Here is a 25,454-nt window from a genome sequence, read left to right as displayed (position 1 = left end):
ATGACAGTCAGCCGAGTTTAATGAGCACCATCTGCATATCTCTGAAAGTAATTAGCACTCTCTTTCCACATGATGTCACACCATTAGCATGCATAATGCATGATCCTGGATGTGGTATTTTTAGTGAGAATGTTTTAACCTACCAGCATGTTCTTTGAGGTGCTTCTGCAGGTAGTTGACAATTAACACAAACAAGAATGGCCACAAACTTTAAAATTAAGATTTTATAGGGAAAAAAAAGCACTATTCATTGGTTCATATAATATATTATTGGTTCAAAAAAAAAATCTTTTTTGTCTTCAAATAGCAATTTGTATTGTATTATCAAATTTTAAGCCAATCATCTGAGCCATAAATTAGATACGACTGATCACTCTATATTAGACTTGTGGCAGATCAATCAATCAATCAATCAATCAATCAATCAATCAATCAATCAATCAATCAATCAATCAATCAATCAATCAATCAATCAACCAATCATGTTTTTGTCATTTTATCAAGTTTTTTTAAATGTCCACACAGTTTTTATTATTAATTTTTTTATTATTAAGTAGTTTAGTTAATTCAGTTTTAGTTATTTTAGCACTGTCACAATTATATTCAGTTTAGTTTGTATTAGTTTCATTTTCAAGGACTTTTAGTTTGCTCATCTTTGTTTCCCATGTTCCCATGTTCCCGTTTGTTACCATGGTTATTCATCATTTTATTTATACACTTGTCTCTATTTGGCTCATCATCACTATGTATTTAAGTTCGTCAATCTTTTTCATCCTGAAGGTGAACATTACAAGTACTTTAAGTTAAATGAAAATAAAATAAAATGTTGCCTTGGCAACTAGCTGAAATGAAATAAGTTTTTTTTATTATTTTATTTTATGTCAGTTAACATTTATTTTAGTTAATGATAATAGCCCTTATAATATAAAATAAAATAAAATAAAATAAAATAAAAATAAAATATAATATAATATAATATAATATAATATAATATAATATAATATAATATAATATAATATAATATAATATAATATAATAGTTAAGTGACGTGTAGCCAGTTATGGTGTCCCATACTCGGAAAGGATAAAATATTGACAAATATACTTTTTACTCAAAAATATGTCAGATTACTAAAGTATAATAGGCTGTGATTGGTGTTTGAAGTTGACTTTAAGTGGTCCTGCGGCAGACAGGTGGAGTGTTCGGGAATGTTTTATACCTCTAATCTCAAACAAGAGAAACAACAAGAGCTTTTCTCTGATTGATGTGGAAGCACCTCAGCAGTACTTTCTCTCCTTGAAATGCAAATTCTAAACAAATAAGACAGATTCTCGGCGTCAGTGTATTGATTTATTATTGCAATGTTTCCGTCCGCATCTTTTCTCCTCCTCAATTAGCTGTGCTTCTGCACTAAGTAGTTCTGACCAGTGTAACCGACTCTAATGTAACCCTGAACCATCCCTGACCACCCCTGAGCAGCTTTGATGAAAATATGACACCTTTGGGGAAGGAGAGAAGCAGCTTCATAATTGAAGAAGGATTATCCGACATTCGGATTTGAGAAGAGAGAGACAGAGAGAGAGAGATGGGCAAACACCTACCTTCACAGGAGAGGCCATGAGAAGTGACCCCTGAGAGGCTGTCCCGACAGACGTTACAGAAGGTAGGGCGAGCGTGGGAGCAGGCATACCAGTTGTGCATCCCTGAGAAATGTTCCACATTAAACTGTGCCGTCTAGCAAAGGAGAAGTTAAGACAAATTGGCAGCGCCAGGATAAGACTTTTTCAGAGCCCCTAAAACAAAGAACTACGTTTTCAGCTCACACACACACATGCAACACACAGAATGGCACATGTTCATTAGCCTCAGGTGTACGAGACGCAACCCTCCTGTGTGCAACACCACACCACGGCTCTCCCTGACAACCAGTTTCCCCCCGTAACAACGGCGGACATCTACCAGCAGCACCCTGATGCAACAGGACAGTGATTTAAGAGGCCGACTGTGCCCACAGTTGGGGGTGCCAGCGGAGCAACTGGAGTTCTGGGTGTGGTATTGCAGAACACGGGGGCTGAGTGTCTTACATAACCATTTTCATCTCATATCAAAGTGAGCATACAGTCAACACTCAATGCGGCAGTCCGCACTTTCATTTACTGGCATGCGACATACTGTTTCAGATGTTAAAAGCCACCACATGCACACATGCGCAATTATCTTTTCAGAGTCAGTGAATTAGCAACAGCAAACATATTGAGCAACATTCCCTCCTTCCAGAACTATTTTAAATGCATAACATCATTGTTTCGAATGCATCTTATTAACATTGAGAAGAGAAGAAGAAATTCAAAAGCAGGTTGGTTTAGAAGCTGGATTTAACACCAGAAATACACATGCCCTGATTGAAAACAGTGCATGCATATTCAGCAGAAGTATGTTTGAAAAACAACAAAACATGCAGAACGATTGGATAGTTCAAGATGCAACTCAACTCAAACTGTGCTCTTACCTCGTAATGCTCTCTGGACTGAACCGATTTCAGCGAGCTGATCCAGTCCTCCATTTCTTTCCTGTTCTCGGCACACAGGATAAGCCTTCGGAACGGTGTAATTACCTACAGGGAGACAGAGATCTGGGGAGATGAGAGCGGAGTGTCTCACCCTCCTGCCTGACTGACTGCGACTGACAATGAGTCCCCCCCCCTTCCGCTCTTTAAGACGAAGCTCGGGACAAGCCCCCCCATCCCTTGCCTCCTCCTCTTCTCCTGTTTAACGGCCACCTCCTCCCCTCAGGTCTTTTCCTCTCGGATGCTTGAGCGAGATTTGGGCTGACAGGCGGAGTGCCCGAGAAAATGCTAAAAGCCTGTTTCATAACAGGGGCAGCCTCCACACGGGTCAAACTCTGCGCTTTTAATACCACTATAATTTATTGATAAAGGCGCCCTTAACATCTCCACACACCGGTGGTGCTACTGCGGAGGCGCGTGGCAACCCGACAACGGTTTTCCCTGCGACGCGTGGTGAAGCAGGTGATACAGTCCTCGGGGAATTACAGCTTACCACCTGCACCGAAACAACACCGCTCATTCCAACATACATCATTTTCTCATGTTGGCCACTCTGAGTTTAAAAACACTGGGTTTAAACCATTCTTTTTAGATTTGCAGTATTTTATAAATGTTACAAAATATGACATTTAGTGGCCAATTAATTTTGGATAAAAGTGGGAAGGTTGCCTTTTCATAGTTCAAGAGACTAGGTTCTCAGTAAAAGGGTTATTTCAATCAAAAATGACAATTCTGTCATTATTTACTTACCCTCATTTAGTTTGGAACCCACAAGACTTTCGTTCATATGAGATATTTTTAATGACATTTTCTGTAACTCCACTGAAAGTCCATTTCACTAAACATTCAAGCTTCAAAAAGTTCATTAAAGGGGTGGTTGATTCTGATTTCACTTTTTTAACTTTAGTTAGTGTGTAATGTTGCTGTTAGACCATAAACAACATCTGCAAAGTTACAACGCTCAACGTTCAATGCAAAGGGAGATATTTTCATTCAAAGAATTCGCTGTTTAAGGACTACAACAAATGGCTGGTATAGGGACTACAATGAGCTTCTTCCCGGGTTAGTGACATCACTAACCCTAAAATTTACATAAACCATGTTCCCCCGAAAACATGCAACAAAGCAGGTGAGACCATGTTGGGCTGCTTTAAAGAAGAGGAAGAGTTGTTGTAGTACAGTGTTGTTACCATGCCTTCATTTTGCGCTGGACTGCTTCACAAACGAGGGTCAATTCTATGCTGGATTTGCACAAAAGCTTAACATGACGGCACATGCTAGTTGATGAATTGAATCAACTCCACAGCAACTACATAAATTTATCCACTAACCATTCAGAAGTGTCCAGTTGAATTCTAAAAGCTGTAACTAGTTTCTGAGTCTTTCCATCAGTATCCGACTCCGGTTTGAACAATGTAAAGCTGAAAACCTTTACTGACAATCGTCATTTTGGCTGCGTGAGATTCTCCAGCTTTGTTGTTGTTGAGCAACCGAAGCGCGAGCTGTTAAAGCTCCACCCTCTTCCGGAAAGAGGGCAGAGAGCTAATTTGCATTTAAAGGGACACACACAAAATAGGGGCTCACACCCAAATAGTGGCAAATTTGACAAGCTATAATAAATGATTTGGGTATTTTGAGCTGAAACTTCACAGACACATTCTGGGGACACCAGAGACTTATATTACATCTTGTAAAAGGGGCATTATAGGTCCCCTTTAAGACATTGTGAAAGTAATCCATATGAATCAAGCAGTTTTTGATAAGTCTTCTGAAGAGAAACAATCGCTTTATATGATAACAGATTTAAATAGGTTTTTATTCACATATAAACATTTATCAATGCACATGCATAGAGCAGATCATATTTGGTAAGTGGAAATTCAAATGTGCTTGCCTGATATGCGTGAACCAATAAGGTGTTTTTCTCACGTTACGCAAGTACAGTAGAGCTTTTCGTTTAACATATTTGATGTGCTCTACTATTGATCAATGTTCATATGTGAAAGTTTTGGAGTAATGGACTTTTAATGGAGGGACAGAAATCCATCAGGTTTCATTAAAATTATCTTCATCTGTGTTTCATAGGTGAACGAAAGCCTTATGGATTTGGTTACTGGTTACAGAATTTCAATTTTGGTGTGAACTATCCTATTAAGTATCAATTCTATCTCAGAATGTTACTGAGGATGAATTAAAACAGACAAATGAGACCATTTGTGTTCTTTTTTTTACAGTAAGAACATGGAACTATAAAATGAATGTGCACAGCAGAGATGATTGGCAAATTTTGAGTTCACATTGAGAGCTCTGACTTTTGATTGCACGCTTTGTAGTCTGAACAAACCTGAGCACTGTTTGAGACATTTTTGAGTAGTAAAAATGACACACGTCACATTACTACTTTTCCAGTTTCCATTCGCTCTTCTTGAGTTTCATTGTTGTCCGGGAGAAACTTGAGATCTCGCTTGTGTTCTGCTCGACTGAATTTGTTAAAAATAAAACATTGTTCTAATGTCTACTTGTTTCTAATCTCTGCATCTACAATGAGCTGGCATCACAGATCCTCCCTTAGCGCAAGTGCCAGTGTTCTCACTAATTATAAAGAGCTGCAAATGAACCTTGTATTCCTGGCTGCAAAAATGAGCTCACATGGATGCAATAGATAAAACCCATCTGTTCTTTTTATAAAAGACTTAACCATAAGTTGCTGCACTCATTTTTGGAAAATCAGCCATTACCATCTGGCATGGTGGGGAATGAATTGTCTCTAATTAGGTTTTGCCTATCTGGTGGTTACTGCAGTTTTCAGAGGTGTGGTTACCAACCAAACAACGCTATCTGTGTTACACAACCGAATACAATCTCCCTATGAGAAAATGCACTCACTGTAGCTGCCGCATGAGTGGATTACAGGGGAATGCACTGAAGATATCTACTAACAGCAGCAGAGGTGCTGAGAGAGAATTACAAACGCAACAGAGTTATGTGGATGTCAATGTTGTAGCTCATTATGTTTGCCATTTGGACGGCGGGTGAAGATAGTTCCATCCACAGCTTGTTATTTCTTGCTGTGTTTTTCAATGCCAGTGCATCTGAGTGTTTCAACCCTCCCCAACTCATTGTGCTTTCAGGGTTGTATCCCCCCCCTCCCCTCCACCCTTCTAAACTCCACAAACTCAATAATGGCTTCAGTCTCTACTTCAGCGTGACTTCCTTTATAAAGTCGAAAGGTATTAGCAGTGTCATTAAAAGAATGTAGCGGTTCAATACAATTCTTTCAACAGCATTCGTGGCATAATAATGTTGATTACCAGTAATTTCAACTCATCACGCCGCAGTTACACTAATACACTTACAGTCTATGGAGCCAGTGACCTGGAGGGATAATCGCATTTCAGTTTGGAATGACATGAGGGTGTGTAAATAATGATAGAATTTACACTTCTTTCTTTCTTTCTTTCTTTCTTTCTTTCTTTCTTTCTTTCTTTCTTTCTTTCTTTCTTTCTTTCTTTCTTTCTTTCTTTCACATAATTAATGAAAAATGGCTATACTTTTGAAACACTGTGCATTTAAAGTTTTTAAAAAACATTTTTTAATTTTATTTCTATGTATTAGATTTTAGTACCTTTGTCTATTCATTGTTATTTCTCTTTTTTATTGTTAATGTATTATCATTTTTGGTAAACTCATCTTGTTTGGTGCTATATAAAAATTTACATTGCTGTTTAAATGTTTGTTTTATTATACTTCCATTATACATGCAATACGGTGTACGTGAAAATTATTTTCTGTTGTAATCAGGTGAATGAAAAATACAGTGTTCACAATACAGGAAAAAGTATCTTTTGAAAATATATTTGAAAACACAAATGCTAAAGTCCTGCAAAAACTATTCATTTGATTCTTAGCATTCATATTGGTTTTATATCATTTTGAAAAAACATTTTAAACATGTATATATATATATATCTCGTTAAAATGTGTTTACGCACATATATATATATATATATATATATATATATATATATATATATATATATATATATATATATATGTGTGTGTGTGTGTGTGTATTCATAAACGTTGTGATGTCACGCAACGTTTTGTTAAAACCAGAACTAAACTTCCACGTCATAAAAAGGTCAAATTATTTAATATTTTAGGAACTTCAAACACAGTCATGAGAGTCTGCAGGGGACTTCTGTATGATATTATTTCCTGCTTTATATGTTTTCCTGCTTTTATGTTTCTGGATACTTGTTGCACCACATGACTTTCTTTCAATTAAGCTTCTTTCTTCATTATAATATTAGTACAGTTGTATGACACTGATATTTTTGTCCCTATGCCACCCAAAAAATATCAAAATGATTTTTTATTAAAATAATTACAAACATAGAGCGTATGAAGTGCATCTTTAATTTATTTTACATTAAAAAAATAAATGCTATACCATAAATGATGAATTAGAAAAAGCTTTGCAGTTCTATTTCTATCAACCTTCAGGATTTCATGAAACAACCTCCTTTAAGGTGACTCTTTTGTCCAACCAGATAAGGTCATTTTAAGCGTAGAGTGTCTCTGGCAGCTGTCCAGTCATCTGAGGAGCCTCTTCTACAGGAAGACATCGGAATCTCGGAAGCCTCCTTCGTAAATACCACCCCGTGCCAGTGCACAGTGCAGCTGCTATGTAAGGCTCCAGTTGTCCTTTACTAGCTTGTAAATGACAAGTGGTCTGCAAGGCATGTTTAGCAGCGCAGCACGGATCTGTGAAGGGCAGTTCAGTCTGAGAGCTGTGGCGTAGCGACACACAGCTTCATGTTTATTTATATGTTCACCATAGATACTGCAGATCTAAACCACAAGCATGAGAGGCTGCGTATCTTCTACAAAAACAAATAAAGAAGTCACACTGTCCAGGCTATGCTGTCAACTGAGGAAAGAGCTGTTGGAATTTTCCAAGCGTATTATTTCATTACATATAGAGATATCTGATTAATTTTTCTTGCCAAAAAACATACCTATTAATTTTCATGCCCAGCCGTGATGCAGTAATCACATTAGCATTCATCTTCCTCCCTTACACAATCAAACACGGGCAACTCCCAGCGCATCCCTGCCAGCCACTTACTCTAAAAGCCTCTTCAACCGCTCGCGCTGAGGACACGGCAACTTCACTGAGTGATTTCTCTTGTGCTCCACCACTGCAGTTCTTGATTACATTCAAATGGAGTTTAGACGAACTAGGAAAGGATTTCATTAAAGTCTCTTTACAATGATAGGGTGCCAGTGCAGGTTCCCAATCTGAAATCAGTTCTGGGCCTCATGAATTGGCTTCACACAAGGGATGGGTTACAATGGTCACCTAGTCAGGCAACAATTTTTCTTAGAATTTTTTTTGGTTTAACCCTTAGCGATCCAGCGTATCAGAACTGCATTGTTTGTAAAAAGCAATCAAATAATGCTATTATGTTACATTGCCATTCATTGTGGGTACACATAACAGTAGCTGGCACTCTGAAAAGTACCAAAACAACAGTTTTGTTGGGAAAAAAAAATTTATATTAACTGCCACAGTTCAGCGCTATAGTTAACTAAAACCATAACCATAAAAAAATCTATTTTCATTACTTGAAACTTAATGAAATTAAATGAAAATAGAAAATATGTATAAAAATCATATCTCAATAGCTGTTTTCCATCCAAAGTTGCAAATTTAACTTATGCACAAAATTGGAATTTCACATAAAACATTTTGTCAAATAAAGCAGCGTTTCCATCCAGTGAGTTGAAGAGAACAAAATCGTCACTTCCTTATAAACTAGCACAGACAAAAATGCAATAAACATGGCCATGTTATACTAAGGTAACTACCAAACCACACCGACAACCGACTGAGGCATTTCAGAATGACCAAAACAGAATTTCAGATGCTGTGCAACAAGATCAGTCCACTGGTTAGTCCAGTTATGCTTTCCCATCACAAAGTCACCGAAGAATTTATTTGGTAAATGTGTTTCCATTGTAGACAGTTTATGCACATATTTTCTTATTGGATAAAACATTTATCCGACTCAATTGAGCACAGTTTTAGAATTTATGCACATCTTGCCATTTCCATCCAGCATTTTTTTTTTTTTTTTTGTGATATGCCAAAATGCACATAAAAATAGGTGGATGGAAACCTAGCTAATGATACTAAAATAACATTGCCACAAGCTTTTCTTCTGATTGTTCTCACACAATGGAGTTTATTCAATGAATGGAACAAAAAATATATTTTTTTTCCTCCAGCTCTTTTCTGAGCTTTTTTTGTCATTATTTTCTCATTGATATAACTATTTATATGTTTTATTTTTAATTAAATTGTATTAAAATCAATTTATAATATTTAAAATATGCTTTGATATGAATAATTACAGCATTTAAATAGTCAAATACACTGTAAACCTGAATAAGTTGGACTGACTCAAAAAAATTGAGGTAATCAGTTACATTAATTTTTTTTATTTATGATCTCAATTTTAAGTAAGCAAAACTATCAAGTTTTGAGTTTGTAGTACTCATGCATGTTAATTGCTCCTAACTTGAAGTACTGAGTTAGCTAACTCATACATTTTGATAGCAATTAACATATAATATTTAGTTAATTAACTTTTTTATATTGAGCTCTTGCTAATCAAATGAGTTATTTACTTCACTGTATTCAAGGAAAATACAAAAATTACATATTAACAATAGAATGGTATAGCATTTACTGAACAAGTACAACAAATTAAAATATGTAACTTACCTGCTCTCAAACCAAGCCAAGTGCGCTACTTGTCACCGTGATGGTAACTCAAAAAACAACATTAACAGAAACTCTTCTAAAATTAGCATAACAAAGCATGAATCACTACTAAATCTTCCTCACCGTTAATCTTGCGCAAAAAAAAAAAAAAAAACATTATAAAACACTTCAGCATTTACTCTTTCTTTTGAGTGCCATGGGCAAAGCATGCTGGGAAATAGAAATCCCAGCCCAGTTTCAGTTAAACTTAAGTTAGTCTAATTTAAAAGAAATTAGTTCATACAACTCAAAACAATGAAAGTTTGGTTTACTTGAAATATATCAGTGCTGTGAACTCAAAAGCAAAAGGAAGTTCTAAACTCTCATAGCAGTTAATTTAACTGAACTAATTTGTTCAATTTAAGTTTGTCCAACTCGAACCAATTAAGTATTTTGAGCGTTGAAATTTCTTAACTTTTCATGGATGTATCATGCAAAGTTTGATACCCCTCTTGAGACCCCTTTAATCTGTTATGTGCCCCCTGTTCAGGATCAGAAACCAGAAAACAACCAGAAATTAGCTTAATTATTTGGGGCTTCCATTTAAGATTAGTTATAGTTCATTCACCCTCCCAACTAGTTGATTTTAAGAATATGTAATTTGCACATCGCTACTCTGCAGGACTGTGTGTTTATGTGTTTGTTTGTTGGCAAGTTATGCAGTATCATTTGATTTTGAGTCAATTGAAATGCAGGCCAAAGAACAGGCAAAACCACCAAACTGAGAACCAGCACCAATTTGGTAGAAAGGGGTACTTGTGTGCGGTGCACTAGGATGTAAGGAATCACTCAAATCTAACAGCTCTCAGACCAATGAGACAGTCCCCATTGACTGAGGGGGCTGATTGTTGTCTGGGGAAAGTGAAACCGTTCCAGTTCAATACTCAGGAAAGGGCAGTCACCACAGCAGAGATGGAGAGAGTTCGAAGAGAGCATCCGTGTGAAACAAATGGAGCTTTATTTAGTGCCAGAATGAGTCTGACCTAATCAATGACACTGATAGAACATTCTAGAGTCAACAGATTAAACCTTTATTAAAGGTCTGTGAGAAAACGTCACTGGATTTGATGGAAACAGTTTGGAAAGCACCTCACATTCAGTGAGATATCAATGTCAGTTAATTGTTCTTGGTGTTATAAAAAGAACCGGCAACACCAAAAAAAAACCTAGTCCTAAAATAATGAAGCAAGCATTATTACCTAGTTCTGTCTTGAAACTCTGACGATGCAGGCTAATGGTCTTTAACTTATTTGGTAGTGATCATTATCTACACAGCACAGCTGAATGGTTGCTGTTGCATCAGCGGCCAATGAGTTTGCTGCTCAAATATTCAAATATTTGGCTTGTTTGCCGTTAGCAGTATGCAGCCCGCTTTCAGAAGCCCTCCTCCTTCCCCAGCTCCACCTGTATAGATCTGCTACGGGGGTTAATTCATGTATGTTATATGTGCAGCAGCAGCATGTCTGTGGATGTATTGGCAGTAGCAAGTCTCGGTACTTGTTCTGCGGCAGCATAGCAGATCTATTCCACCAAGACCAAATACATTAACATTGTCACATCCATTACCATGCCAATCTCAATTATCATACCAATATCCCGAGAGTTGTCATGACAGAATTATTATTATTACTATTTTATTTATTTTTTTTTTTTGTTAGGCAACCTAAATAAATCATTTAAATAATATGGCAGCCGGGTTACTGTAGGTATATTAGGCTTAAACTGAGGCTACAGTAATCTGTCACGGCGTATTAAAGATTGCCAAAATGACATTTATTGGTTGAATTTCATAATAAAATTGACAGAATTTTAAAGTTGAGACTTTGCTTCATATTAAAAGTAAAGCACAAATCTTTTTGCGATTATTTTATGGCAGGCGTGCTACAAATGTTTAGTGAAGGTTTTTTTAATTTTTTTTTTATGCATCAACAGAAAACAGCATAGACTAAAAGATTTTTGATTTAAGAAACCATATCCATACTGATTAAAACAGAGAAATTAAAATAGTCAATTTCAGAGCTAGTCTCCACACAGCTGATGTGTTAACCTGTTGTAGCTCATCCACGTTCAAATCATGGAGAAGAGCTAATTAAATATCTGTTTCAGACACTAATTACAGCCACAAATCCATTTCGGCCGAAACCGAAAATAGCTGTTTCGGCCTAAAATTTCCGGTAGTTAAAATTTTGGTGCATCCCTAATAAATGCTATTCTTCTGAGCTATCCATTCATCAAAGAATTCTGGAAAAAATGTACCAAGGTTTCCGCAAAAATATTAAGCAGCAACTGTTTTCAACATTGATAATAATGAGAACTATTATTATTAATAACTGAAAAGCACCAAATCAGCATATTAGAATGATTTCTGTAGGATCATGCGACACTGAAAATATATATATATATAATGGCTTAATAGAATCCAGAATCCATCATCTCCATCATCTGTCAGTTTGCACCGGTACACATTGTTTTCGTACCGCACGAAAGAGATACTGCTTTTAATTAAAGCACTCCCTCTATACATACCTCTTTTAAGTTTACATTATTGCACATTAGTGAGCCAGCGAATTCCCTCTGGACAAAATTGATTATTATTTCATTAGATCTAGCTCAGTCTATTTATGGTCTTTAATCTAAGGTGTGTCAGACCCATTTTTCTTGTGGAAGATCATTAGGGCCGTATCAACAAAGTCATTTTATAATAATATTTCCAATATCAATATGGTTTTATCATGTAGATTTAATTATCATTGTTCCTGCATTGATCTGGTGTGCCTCACCTGACTTATACTGAATGTAATTCATCATTAAATGAGCGACATTAGTCAGGACAATGTAGAACATCACGGATAAAACACGACCACACCGCGTCTCACGCTGATTGAACGGTTTACAAAAGACCTGTAAAAATGATACGGACACAGTATTGTGCTTCGTCCTTTTAAAACAGCTAAATGTCCTGAAAAATCTAGAACTTTTTTAAACACTATTTTGTCAAGTATTTATAATTATTAGGCATGTATCATAATAATTATAAAGACTACATTGAATAATTAATGGAAACTACACGAACAATTACAGAAACTGCATGGAAGATACTTAAAATAATAATAATTAAAACTTAAATAAATAAATGGTCACACTAGTAAGACCATTTGAAAATGGAGAAAAACTTGTGGAAAAAATGGTGACCAGGACCTAAGACCTTCCCTTATCTAAAATCTAATTAAAAAAAAAAAAGTCCATGGACACGTTTTGTGTCAAGTACCCACATGGAAACACACGGAAAATGACATTCACTCATTTTAATGCTGCACTGAAGCTGTTCTAAGTCTCAGCTCACGATAAGACATGCATCAGACTGCGCCATTAAAACTTGGTAGCATAAATACAAAATGACAAATCTATTGTGCGCAGACCCTTAAAAGCTCTAGCCAGTGCCAACTGAGGATAATGGAATCTCGCTCTTGAGAACTGCAGACAAAAAGCACTTGCTGCTGGTTTGCCTCGCTCACGTGTACCTCAAGATGCAGCGTCCTGCCTTTTCCTCTTATATGCTCAGAAACCAAAGCACACAATGTCAGTGTTGATGGCTCACAAAGAGCTCATCCAAAATCTAAAGACAAGTTTCCATTCCAGACGTCAAGCGACACCGTTAGACACACTCATCGGGATACGGCGTTCATGCATACGCCGTGTGTGTGTGTGTGTAGTGCACTCACCAGCGATCCGCTCTCAACTGCACCGGTGCTTCTGTAATGGTGAGCTGATTCCTGTGAGTGTGTGTGTTGAGTCTGGTTTCTCTGGATCTCTCACCCTCCCCAACCTCTGCAGAACCCTCCACCGCTCAAGGAACAGCCCACCGGAGACACATGCAATGTCACATGTACCGCCACACTGAACACTTCCACATGGCCAAACACGCACGCACAAGCGATGTACGATTAAAGAACAATCCCTGCATACCAAGAGGCCGTCCTAAAGAAGTCGCGTGTATTTGTTTCTAGGCTGAACGCTGTTCTCCATTACAACTCTCCCCGGAGCTCTGGCCAAGTCAAGCAGAAGCGAGTCATTAAAGAGAGCGGGCTAGCGTTCACCTCTTCCCATCATCCCCCATCACTCGCTGCGCATCTGTCCACTGTATCTTTCGCTCCCCCCTGCTCAGACTGCCTCCCTTCACCGGGAGGTGTTTGTGAGTGACATCACTCAGAGGATTTCCTTTTGTTCCACAGACAGATCACTTCTTTCTCTCTCTCTCTCTCTCTCACTCGCTCTCTCTCTCTCTCTCTCTCGGGTACGCACAGTGCTGTGAGCTATTTTTAGCAACAGAAAAAAACACAGCAAGACTACAAAGCAGTAGGTTGCTACACTGAGAAAAAAATCAGCAAAAATGGAGCCAAAAGTGGCTGCGTATTATGAAAAGGAGCCTGCTGCAGGAAAGAAACTCACAAAGGAAATCCATTTTGTCTCGATAGTTTCTCCTAGAGAGCAACAAGATTAAGTGCAAATGGAGACTTTAGCTTCTGTCTACTGCTTTTCAGGTTTTTTTAATGTGAATAAAATTGAGATATCTCAATAATGTCACAAACTCAGATTTGTGCTCAAGATATTGTACAAGAAGTCTGCAATCAAAAGTCTTCTCAATATGAATCAAATAGCTCTCATCAAATTATTCCAAAACCAAATGATCCAAACAATGCTATCCAAATTAAATGTGTGGATTATACTCTTACTTTATGTTAATAACTGTCCCTTTTGCGACTATTTTTTATTTTTCCCAAGGAATTATAGGAATAATATAATATAATATAATATAATATAATTGGAGCTATCAAGCTAATTAAGTACACATTGTGGTGATTAATTAATCTATGGCTGAGAAATTACCCCCAAAAGATAAGTCATCTTAAATATCTTAGATAAAGTCATTATTGTGTTAAATGACAAAAGCATCAAAAATATTTTATTTGATTCAACATAGAATTTTTTTTCACATAAACTTTTAGTCTTCAATGAGGTGGGTAAACGATGAACGAATTTTCAACTTTTGGGTGAACTATACCTGTAATGTTTTTTTTTTTTTTTTTTTTTTTTATAATTATAATGGATATATGGATTTTTTTTTTTTTAAATGAATGAATGAAATGATACGAAACTAAAACTGTAGGTGGCAGTAAATGTCTTAAATGATTCATTCATTCATTCATTCATTCATTCAACTTGTTCAAACGGCTGATTCATTCAGGAATAAATTGGCTCTCCTTATGAATGGACAATTGAATCATTGATTCCTCCAAATGATTTACTCAAAACGTGGATTCATTTAGAAACAAAGCACCCCTGTGTGTTGCTCGGAGATGCATAACAGTTCTGCTCAGGCTTCATAGGTAATATTTTCTTTGGCAAAATTGTGCAAAATCAGTCTCAGTCTAATCTAAAATATAACACAATATTAACTTCTTATTTATTGAACTGTTGTAGTTGTATAAAATCAATATCACATTTGCACTTGTGCTATTCAGGGCAAAAACAGCACTTGTGTGATATGGTGCTTGTTACGTGTGTGATATTGCTTAACAATATCATTATAAATATGAGACAAAAACTCATACAGGGGCATTTTTGCCCTGATATCTTGAATTTTAGGGGCATTCTAACTGCATAATCTAATCTAATCTAATCTAATCTAATCTAATATAATATAATATAATATAATATAATATAATATAATATAATATAATATAATATAATATAATATAATATAATATAATAATTTGCAGGAATTTGCATATGCATGATGAATAATAACAGATTTGAGCTCAAGATATTGTACTAGAATTCTGCAATCAAAAGTCTTCTCAATATAAACATTTGCAATTATTCCAGGACCAAATGATCCAAGCTATTGTATCCATATTAATTTTATATCAATAACTGTTTCATTTGTGACTATTTTTATTTCCACTACAGAACTTTAGGTGACACATCTGTTGCTACTTTAGCAAAACAGTACAAAGAACCCAATTAAGTCTCCAATGACTTGAGCGAGCAACCTCTGAGCAATGTAATTCTCCTGTGGGTATTAACCTTCAAGAGCCTCAGGAGGACAATTAACCACCACAGAGCAAATTCTGCCAAAGTGAAGTGTGTCATTTCTGCACCACAGTGTCAATGGAATCAGAAAAAATGATGTTTTCAAACAAGTGGGTTTTAGATGTTCAGAAGTGTGTAATGTATTTCTGAAACCAGCAGATAGTCTGCAGAACAAGAACACACACTTTATTTCTAAAAAAAAAAGCCTCAACATGGGCCTCTCAATAATTTATAAGTATAATGAGCATCTGTTGTTTTTCCTGGCAGTGGGTGATTTATTTTTTTTCTGAGGGGAAAAAGCATTTGTTAAACGAGGCGGAGAACTGCGACTACCTCAGAGCACGTGCGTTACACACGCGTCCACACGGCTCTGCTCACCCCGGCCCACTGTTAAACAATATGCCAGCGATCAAATCATCCAAAGCATGCTCAGTGGAGCACTAACATCTCTGTTACTAAGAATAACCCCTCGTTCTCCTCGGAGCTTTCTTAGTCCTCCGCTGTTTCTTTTTATAGCCATGCCTGGGGAGCTGGCCTGCAGTTTTTAGAAGGACACGACCACAGTCACTGCTCCTCGTCCCGTCTGATCTCAGCTGATGACACTTGTTTACTTGCTCACAAACACACGCAGATGCCATAGCATGGAGAAGCATGACAATACTTCCCTTAGGAAACATTTGCTTTTTTAGTGTAGAAAATAAGCAACTTTTATTGATTATATTTTCTAATAAAGGACCCTTTTTACATTTCCGGGTTGAATGAGAGACTACAAATAAATAAATAAATAAATAAATAAAATATTTTTGCATTCCTATTTGATTCAATAGCAAAAGAAAAATCCACAATAATGTTGGTAAGGTGTTCTAGGTGGTTGCTAGGGTGTTACTTAGCCACTGTTAAGGTGTTCTGGGTGGTTGCTAGGCAGTTTCTAGAGTGTTTTTGTGGTTACTAAGTGTCATAGGTTGTTGCTAGGGTGTTGCTATGATATGAATACACTACCCAAAGTCAATAGAGGCCAACCATAAGTTTCTACGATGTTCTGGTGCTGAGATATGGCTATTTGTGTTCCCCAAATGTGGTTACTAGGGTGATCTAAATGGTTGCTAAGTGTCATAGGTTGTTGCTAGGGTGTTGCTATGATATGAATACACTACCCAAAGTCAATAGAGGCCAACCATAAGTTTCTACGATGTTCTGGTGCTGAGATATGGCTATTTGTGTTCCCCAAATGTGGTTACTAGGGTGATCTAAATGGTTGCTAAGTGTCATAGGTTGTTGCTAGGGTGTTGCTATGATATGAATACACTACCCAAAGTCAATAGAGGCCAACCATAAGTTTCTACGATGTTCTGGTGCTGAGATATGGCTATTTGTGTTCCCCAAATGTGGTTACTAGGGTGATCTAAATGGTTGCTAGATTTGGCATTAAAGCAATCAGAAGAGAGAAAGATACCAAATTTCTGTCACTTCCTCTGGTGGTTTCTCGTAGCTGTGTTAAGATTTTTAAATTTTAAATTCAAGATGATAAAACACAAAGTATAAAATTAAAAATATACGCTACCATTTTTGTTTTTAATGAAAATTCATTTCAAACAATTGCTAGAATTACAATATTAATAAACTGTGTTAATGCATCATCACAGTCAATGATTATACAGCTAACAATTACACTCAATAATATAATATAATATAATATAATATAATATAATATAATATAATATAATATAATATAATATAATATAATATAATATAATATAATATAATATAATCAGAGTTTGAAGTGATTCACAGAATGACTTAAACTTTCTAACTGTAACAGCATTTTTGTCTGTAGTATCTGGCAGACTAATAGTCAATACTACACATCCAATGTGCTGTCTATTTGTGGTATATTGTGGATATTCCCTAGTGTTGACATGAGGCATGGAAATGGCCGCTTACCGTGAAACTGTTGTTGACATTCTTTGTGCTTGATTCGGCAACACTGGCATCTGAAAGATCCACTTCATCGAAAATAAGAGACTGTGAACAGGAGGAGACAGAGAAGAACAGTAAACATTGACGATCACAGTGCCGCAGCAGTATTAGCTTTCAATGACAATGTCTAAGAAAACAAACATCTTATGGACATTGATACTAAATACTGTTCTATTGAAATGACACAAAAATGAGCTTATTGAGATACTCCTTATCACAGGGATGGACGATGTCAGTCCTGGAGTGCCGTTGTCCCGCAGAGTTTAGCTCCAACTCTAATCAAACACACCTGAACAAGCTAGTCAATGTCTTCAGGATTACTAAGGCTACTGGCAGGTGAGTTTTTCATCAGGGTTAGAGCTAAAGTCTGTATGACAGTGGCACTCCAGGAACGACGCTGCCCATCCCTGCCTTATCCTATGCACTAACATGCATGTACGCTCTATGGGTTTAAGATGGATCGCAGACAGCTGGGTGCATCATGACCTCCTCCATCAGCGCAGAGAGCAAGAACTAAAGGCCTGAGATATAATGCCATACACCGCTTTCAGTGAGAGCCGGGATGTTAGAAACCACCGCTAACAAAAGATTTGTCAAAGATGAAGATTTCTCATTTTCTTCAGTCATAATTAGAGTATGAGCAAACATATTGTGTTATATTGTAATTTTTTTGACATGGAAATGGTATCTATAATGATGGAAATTTAATCTGCTATTTCATTTCATTTGCTGTTTTTAGATATTAAAGGGGCTTCATCTCATTTGATTATAAAAATATTTTTTAAAAAGATTAGATTATTCAGTGCAAAAAAAAGAAAAGAAAAACAAAGCTCACCAAAAATAAAAAAAAACAGTAAATAAATATTGTGAATTATTATTACAATTTAAAATATTTTTCTATTTGATTTCTATTTGAATATATTTTAAAATGTAATTTATTCCTGTGATCAAAGCTGAATTTTCAGCATCGTTACTCCAGTCTTCAGTGTCACATGATCCTTCAGAAATCATTCTAATATGCTGATTTACTGCTCAATAAACATTTCTTTTTATCAGTGCTACTTAATATTTTAGTGAAAACTGTGATACATTTTTTCCAGGATTCTTTGATGAATAGTAAGTTCAGTAAATTTGCAACAATGTAAAAGTCTTTACAGTTACATTTGATCAATTTCAAATTGATCAAATATGATCAATTTTTTTTTTTTTTTTTTTTTTTTTTTAAATCTTTTCAAAATTTGAGGTCGATGACATTTTTCATCTGGATCACAAATAAATAAATAAATAAATACCTTGAAAAAGATTATGTACATTACTGTTCAAAAGTTTGAAGTCAATAAGATTTTATTTAAAAAACAAAATTGATCATATTTGATTAATTTGAAATTGATCAAATGTAACAGTAAAGACTTTTACATTGTTGCAAAAACTTACTATTAATTTTTGGTTTGACTGTATATTTAATATACAGTCAAACCAAAAATTATTCAGACATTTTTGATATTTTTGATATATTTTTACTAGTGGGTGCAGGACACTATAGTAAGTATATGTAAGTGAGGATAGCAAAATAAATTAAACTTTGACATATTATACCCAAAAATTCTTCATACAGTGGACTACCAGTAAAACTGATAAAAATTTGGAACCAAAAATTATTCAGACACTTTGACCTGATAGTGACACCACTTTTGCTTAAGTGTTATCTGACATAATTAAGATTTTTTCTGATACAGTTTAACTTATCTTGCCATATTTTATTACCATTTTTTTTTAACTATAGTGAATAAACTGTATTAATGAATGAAATGTTCAAGGTGTCTGAATAAATTTTGGTTTGAATGTATATACACCAGTGACTAGACATCAACCAGCTGACACGTCTACTGCAGTGATACGATATATACCATCATACCACCCAGCCCTATGTATAATCAAGTTCACTTATGAACTCCAGAAAAACATATGAATTTAAAGGATAAAATATGTATTTCCAGGCTTTTTGAGTCCTTTGCATCAAGTTCATCAATAGAATCAGTGAAGGCCCAGTGTTTGGGTGGTGATTGGCAGATATTTGAGTAAATGATGGTTGTATACTCAGGCGGTGTACATCAGTGTGACATCCTATTTATGATCTGTTGGCTTGGCCGCTCTACAGCACGAAGTGCAGGCCTCTGCGTTGGCTTTGCCGAGTCTGTCACAGATCCGAGTGCCATGCCAATACAAACAAAACCCCCTTGTCTGAGCACAGCAGTGTGATCAGCCACCTCGATTCTGCCTGTGAGGTCTGTGGCGTAACTCCCAGCTCTCTGACACCATGCGCTAGAGCCACTCCATGTCATTCAGGAGCTATGCAGGAAGTGCTAGCTTGCGTCATGGCTTGGCAGCTGCATAGTTGGCGGTTTTTGGGCTGGATTTTAAGCATTCACTCTTTATCTCAGGATTCAGATCAGAACATGGACACAACACCTGAATGCCACCCATATGGCCCTATGATTTCTGCTATGAAGAAAACGTGGACGCAAAATGAAATTTACAATCTAACGTGGAATGTCACAGAATTTGGCAAATTTTTGGATGAATACATCAAAAGTAGGGCTGTACTCTTAATCAAATCGCGATATGGACTAATGTCTGTGTATATTAAAGTGCAAAAAGACTGCTATTTAAATATGAAGAATGCATGGTCTCTGTGTAAATGAGCGACACGGTTTTGTCTACTAAGAGCCAAATTATACTTCGCTTTTTATACTTCAAGCGATCCCATTGGTTCAAATTGCTTTAATAAGTACTCTCTTTAGTGCTTGATTACAATTCCTACAAAATCATGTTATGATAAACACTGTTTCAACTACAGTACGTTATAATGTCTGTTTAAGTTAGCTTATATACTAGCATAGCATACAGTTTATACACACATTTGCACTTACCCTACATTTAATCTCAATCATCTTTAATATAATTATGTGTTAAATTAAGTGTTAAATGTCCAAATATTTACATTATAAATAAAACAAATGAATGATGTTCAATTATTCAGTTAATATGCTTATTATTAGGCTAATTATTAATTAACAGTTCATCAAGTCTGAGAAATTACGTTCAATTCATTTTATTATTCACAAATGTGTTTTCGTACGGATTATATAGTAAGCTATGCGTATTTTAAATTAATATAATTTGTATATACTTAGGATGATCATTAACTGACACTTTGGGAAGACCCAATTTCGAGGGAGGACTTGATTTGTCATGACACTGGAACGCATGCAAGCTACAGCGACAATGGAGGCCTACATAGACGAAAGATTGTGCGAGGAGGTACCCTCATTTGTACAACTCTAGCATTAAGATCTCAAAGATATTTACATGGGTTGTAACCAGGGCTTGACATTATCACCCGCCAACCCGCCAAATGCGGGTAGATTTCAGCTGTGGCGGGTAAGACAGCCACTCCCACTAGCCACTTTGGCGGGTTTAATATAATTTCAGACTACAGCCTAATTAAAGGTAGCCAAGCTCGTCACATCACAAAATTACAATTCAATCACAATTCTTTATCGATTAACTTGCTGTTAGTGAAGGCGGGATAGGCGGAATCGCGCTGAATGACACATGACAGAAGCGCTATCTTGCGTGTGCTCTCTCTATTGGATGCGATCAGTTCTCCTTGTGCCTGAATAGTCAAATACACACACACGGATGTCAAAATGTCCATCTTGTGGAGTATCTCGCATGAATACAGAACGTAAAAAGGTGGGTAAAAACTGGACATGTGTCAGAATATTATGTCCATGCATTCAGCAGCCCAATTAAATACCTGTCTGTCATTAATGTTAATCAAACCACAAAAGATGTTTAATAAATGTATACATGTTAAATAAACCTATGTATCTGAAAAAATATATTTTTTATATTCAATATTTGTAATTTGCTTCTGTGTTCTTTTTATATTGCCTAACAAAAATAATTTATACAATTTCTCATATTATGCTTATATTGCCCACCCCTTGCCCACCTGTACATACCAGCTGATATACAATGTAGTCTTGATTTGGGTGGTCAATCTGCATTTGAAAGTTTGAAAGGGTTTTAAATTTTGTAAATCAAGTAAAATGACTCAAAATCAAGTAATTTAAGCATGCCAAAGTCAACTTTAATCATAAAATGTAATTTCTCAACCAAAAAAAAGTTAATGTCAAGCCCTGGTTGTAACTCATGGCGATAGATTGCTTAAAACTGCACATGCATCGAACCCATGTGTATGCGTATGAGTCAAATGAAGTATACTTTGTAAGGCTGTGCGTTCGACTGTATAATTTCTGCTTAACACACATGACGCTTGTGGCGTTTTCAACATCTGCTCTCTCACTATATGAGGACATGAACACATGAGCTTCATCTCCAGAGCTGCTCTGAGAGTCACTTCAGCAGCATTTCACCATTTCATTTGATTTAAAGGGTTAGTTCACCCAAAAATGAAAAATTCTGTCATTTATTACTTACCCTCATGCCGTTCCACACCCGTAAGACCTTCGTTAATCTTCAGAACACAAATTAAGATATTTTAGTTGAAATCCGATGACTTCCTCTCTCAAGATCCATAAAGGTACTAAAAACAGTTTAGCAGTTTGACACGCGATCTGAATCATGATTCGACACACTGATTCATTTATGCTCCGATGCTTCATGAAGCAGTGTTTTGAAATCGGCCATCACTAAATAAGTCATTATTTTGTTTTTTTGGTGCTCCAAAAATATTCTCGTCGCTTTATAATATTAATATTGAACCACTGTACTCACATGAACCGATTTAAATATGTTTTTAGTACCTTTATGGATCTTGAGAGAGGAAGTGTCATTGCTCCCTATGGAGGCCTCACGGAGCTATCGGATTTCAACTAAAATATCTTAATTTGTGTTCTGAAGATTAATGAAGGTCTTACGGGTGTGGAATGGCATAAGGGTAGGTAAATAAATGACAGAATTTTCATTTTTGGGACAACCTGTCAAAATAAAAATTTGTGAAAAGAAACTGTGACAGAAAAATATTACTATTGTACAGTAGAATGTACTTCTTAAAGTAATAATTAAAATTAAAATCTTTAAATAATTAAAAGAAAAATAATCCATTTATTAAAACATTATTTTTAAGGAATATCAGAATTTTTCTTTCATTTTTATTTTAACAGTAAACACAGAATTTTTGAAAAGATAAAACATTTCATAGGGCCTTATTATTGTTAATAAATCCTTAAATTGGTAAAGGTTTAATAAATTCAATTGATTAGACATGTGTTTTGATTATTAAAATTTTCTTAAATAGAATCCAGAAATATTAAAATGAAAAAAAAAAAAAAAAAAGTTTTGGTAAAAATTTTTGGAAATTGAAAAAAAAAGAAAAAAAATCATAGGGCCCTCATTTTTTGTTAAACTATTAGTAAATTGCTGTTAAATCATATAGGTTTCATTATATCAATTAATTAGACATGGTTTTCATTATTAAAATGTAATTTAAAAATTAGAAACTGAGTCCAAAAACTAAATCCAGAAAAAATGGAAAAAATTAAATTTGGGGAAAAAATAAAAGGGAATTTGTGAAGAAATAAAACAAATTGCATTGGGCCCTACATCCATAACCACAGGAAATGCAGCTGAATGACCAGAGAACATAAGAATGGAGGCAAACACACTCAATGCAAGGCTCGCGTTAAGCGTCTTCATGGTGGAGGCACAGAGACACACTGCTGGGTAAAACATCTCCCCTCAGACACGGACAATGACATACAAGGCCCGTCTCCGGGACTCTCCTCTTCAGAAGCGTAAACAGACAAGCAGACGCGGAAATGACGTGATGTCGCTTCGGTTGAGCCGCAGCCAAACTGTTCTCGCCCAATGAGGAGAACAGGCATCCCGAAAAATGCCAGGCAGGGTGATGGGCGGTCGGCAATGTCATTGATGAAGGCTAGATAGATTAAGAGGGGGGTCGCTGCTGTTGCTGACCCGAATCGCCACCAAGCCTTCCTCCGATCCACTGGCGCCAAGAACGGGCGGCGGACGGCGGGCACCGGTCCAGCAGACGGAAAGCACCCTCCAGCACACGCGGCTACGAGAGACTCGATACTGCCAGCGGGCCAAAACGCCACCCGCCTGCCATAGTGCAACCACACACACACACACAGTGACATTAAAGGCATGGCAGAAGGTGCAATGCAAGTGCCCATGTGCAGCTCTTCAGCCCCTCTCAGCACAGGCATGCCCAGTAACAGAGGTCCTGGGAGGAACCATGATCAAGCAAATTGTATTACCCCCTTACCTTAGATCACTCTGTAGGGCTTACAGGGGGCTTATTGTAGGGGCTTTACTGTACACTGTAAAAAATGTTATCATCATCATGGAAAGATTTTTGACAACTGGATTTTCTTCATCAGTGATTAAATACAATTAAAAAGTGCTATGATTTTCACTGTTTTTAAGGCAGCAATTAAAGGTTGAAATTTTTTACAGTGTAGTGAGTGTGTAGAATCAGGATATAATCGAACAGTAGTTCTGTGCGGTACTAAACTCACCTTGGCATCCTTGGCATAGTAGAGTGTTCGTCCCCGCAATTTGAAATAACGTTTTTTCCAACGCTGGAACGAGCTTGTCTGTTTCAGAAGCAGCCCTTCCTTCACACTCGTCTGCAGAAAGACAGAGAGGTTTAACAAAAAGTCAGAAACCATCTAAACATCTGCACACAGCACAGTATCACCAGTAGTGATGGACAGATTAGCTCTGTTCCAAAACCTAGACAATTTTTATTGTTCCAAAACTAAGACACCATCTTTAGGCTAAATTGTGAGATAAAAATAGATCCATCTAATTAAACTGGACTACTTCACCAAATATTTGTGTTTTTTTGTGCTTATTGGACTATCTTAGCTTAGCAACATGCTAGCACCAAACTATTTAAAACAATGGTAAAGGCCCATTCACACTAAAGGCTTTAACTATAACAATGACTACAAAGGTTAAATAATTGTTCTAACTCTATGAGAATAGGGACATCCACACCACTAACTAAAACTACACAGCTGAAAACTACACTAACTAACTAAAACGACACAGAGGAACTAAAGTATATCATTGGAATCACTTTCAGAGCATTTTTTTTCAGCTGAGGAACAATAAAAACATTGACAGCCAATCAGAATCCACCCAACTATAAAGAGCCCAAGCATCTGTTTTATAAATAAAACAGAAAGTTATTGTGCATTTATGTGGATGCTAATATAGTTATAGTTATATACCATTATAGTTTTCTTTATAGTTATCTTTCTTGGTGTCAACAGGCCTTTAGTGTGAAGGTGTGGTCATTAGTATTGTAGTCAAGACCACCTAATCTGAGACCAAGTCGAGACCAAGACCAGTGTGTGTTGAGACCAAGACAAGATCAAGGCAAGGCGAGACCGAGTCAAGACCAAGACCAGATCAGCACTCAAATTAATCTGAAAGATCCACATTTACTGCCTGAGAAATGTGTTATTTTTAATCAATAAATACAATTAGAATAATGGGACACTATATAGAGCTGTATACAATCAAATGAATTCACTAACCAAAAAAAAAAAAAAAATCATTGTTACACTAAAGGTGGCCCAGAAGTTGCATATGAATTGGTAAAATTACAAATGCCTAAACAATGTTTTGTTTATTGAACATTTGTATAAAATCGATTTCACGTTTGCAATTGTACTCAAATTTGTGAAAACAGTTCTCTTGCTTTCATTATATATTTATCATATTATCATATTTTGTAATATAAAAATCCAGATCTCTTACAAGTACCTTTTTGCAATAATATCTTCAAAGTTTGTGGCCATTTGTATTAATCCCTCATTAATTTCTGAACCAGCACAACAGTATAAATAAATCAAATTTGAAATAAGTTATTGATTGCATCTGAAGAAAGAAGTTTTACATCCAATCACATTAATTATGGTAATA

The 25,454-nt window shown here is 36.1% G+C and overlaps 1 protein-coding gene across 6 annotated transcripts in view; it reads right to left on the bottom strand.

Annotated features, from left to right (window-relative positions):
• The window catches only part of dgkh (diacylglycerol kinase, eta), a 104,092-nt gene that overhangs the window by 44,329 nt on the left and 34,309 nt on the right, over positions 1-25,454 (bottom strand). For 3 of the 6 annotated variants that reach the window (XM_048193001.1, XM_048193000.1, XM_048193002.1), the window contains 4 exons: positions 24,038-24,148; positions 17,433-17,513; positions 2,510-2,614; positions 1,602-1,734 (listed from right to left, as the gene is read on the bottom strand). In XM_048193001.1, the coding sequence (XP_048048958.1) occupies positions 1,602-1,734; positions 2,510-2,614; positions 17,433-17,513; positions 24,038-24,148 (430 nt within the window). Of the gene's footprint in view, positions 1-1,601; positions 1,735-2,509; positions 2,615-13,120; positions 17,387-17,432; positions 17,514-23,471; positions 23,619-24,037; positions 24,149-25,454 lie in introns of those variants that run through there. The other 3 variants (XM_048193005.1, XM_048193003.1, XM_048193004.1) reach the window with 3 other exon arrangements.

Source organism: Megalobrama amblycephala, linkage group LG6, assembly GCF_018812025.1.
Source record: "Megalobrama amblycephala isolate DHTTF-2021 linkage group LG6, ASM1881202v1, whole genome shotgun sequence".
In the NCBI taxonomy this organism is placed as follows: Eukaryota; Metazoa; Chordata; class Actinopteri; order Cypriniformes; family Xenocyprididae; genus Megalobrama; species Megalobrama amblycephala.
Note: the sequence above shows the minus strand (reverse complement) of the source record. Positions and strands in the feature narration are given on the sequence as shown.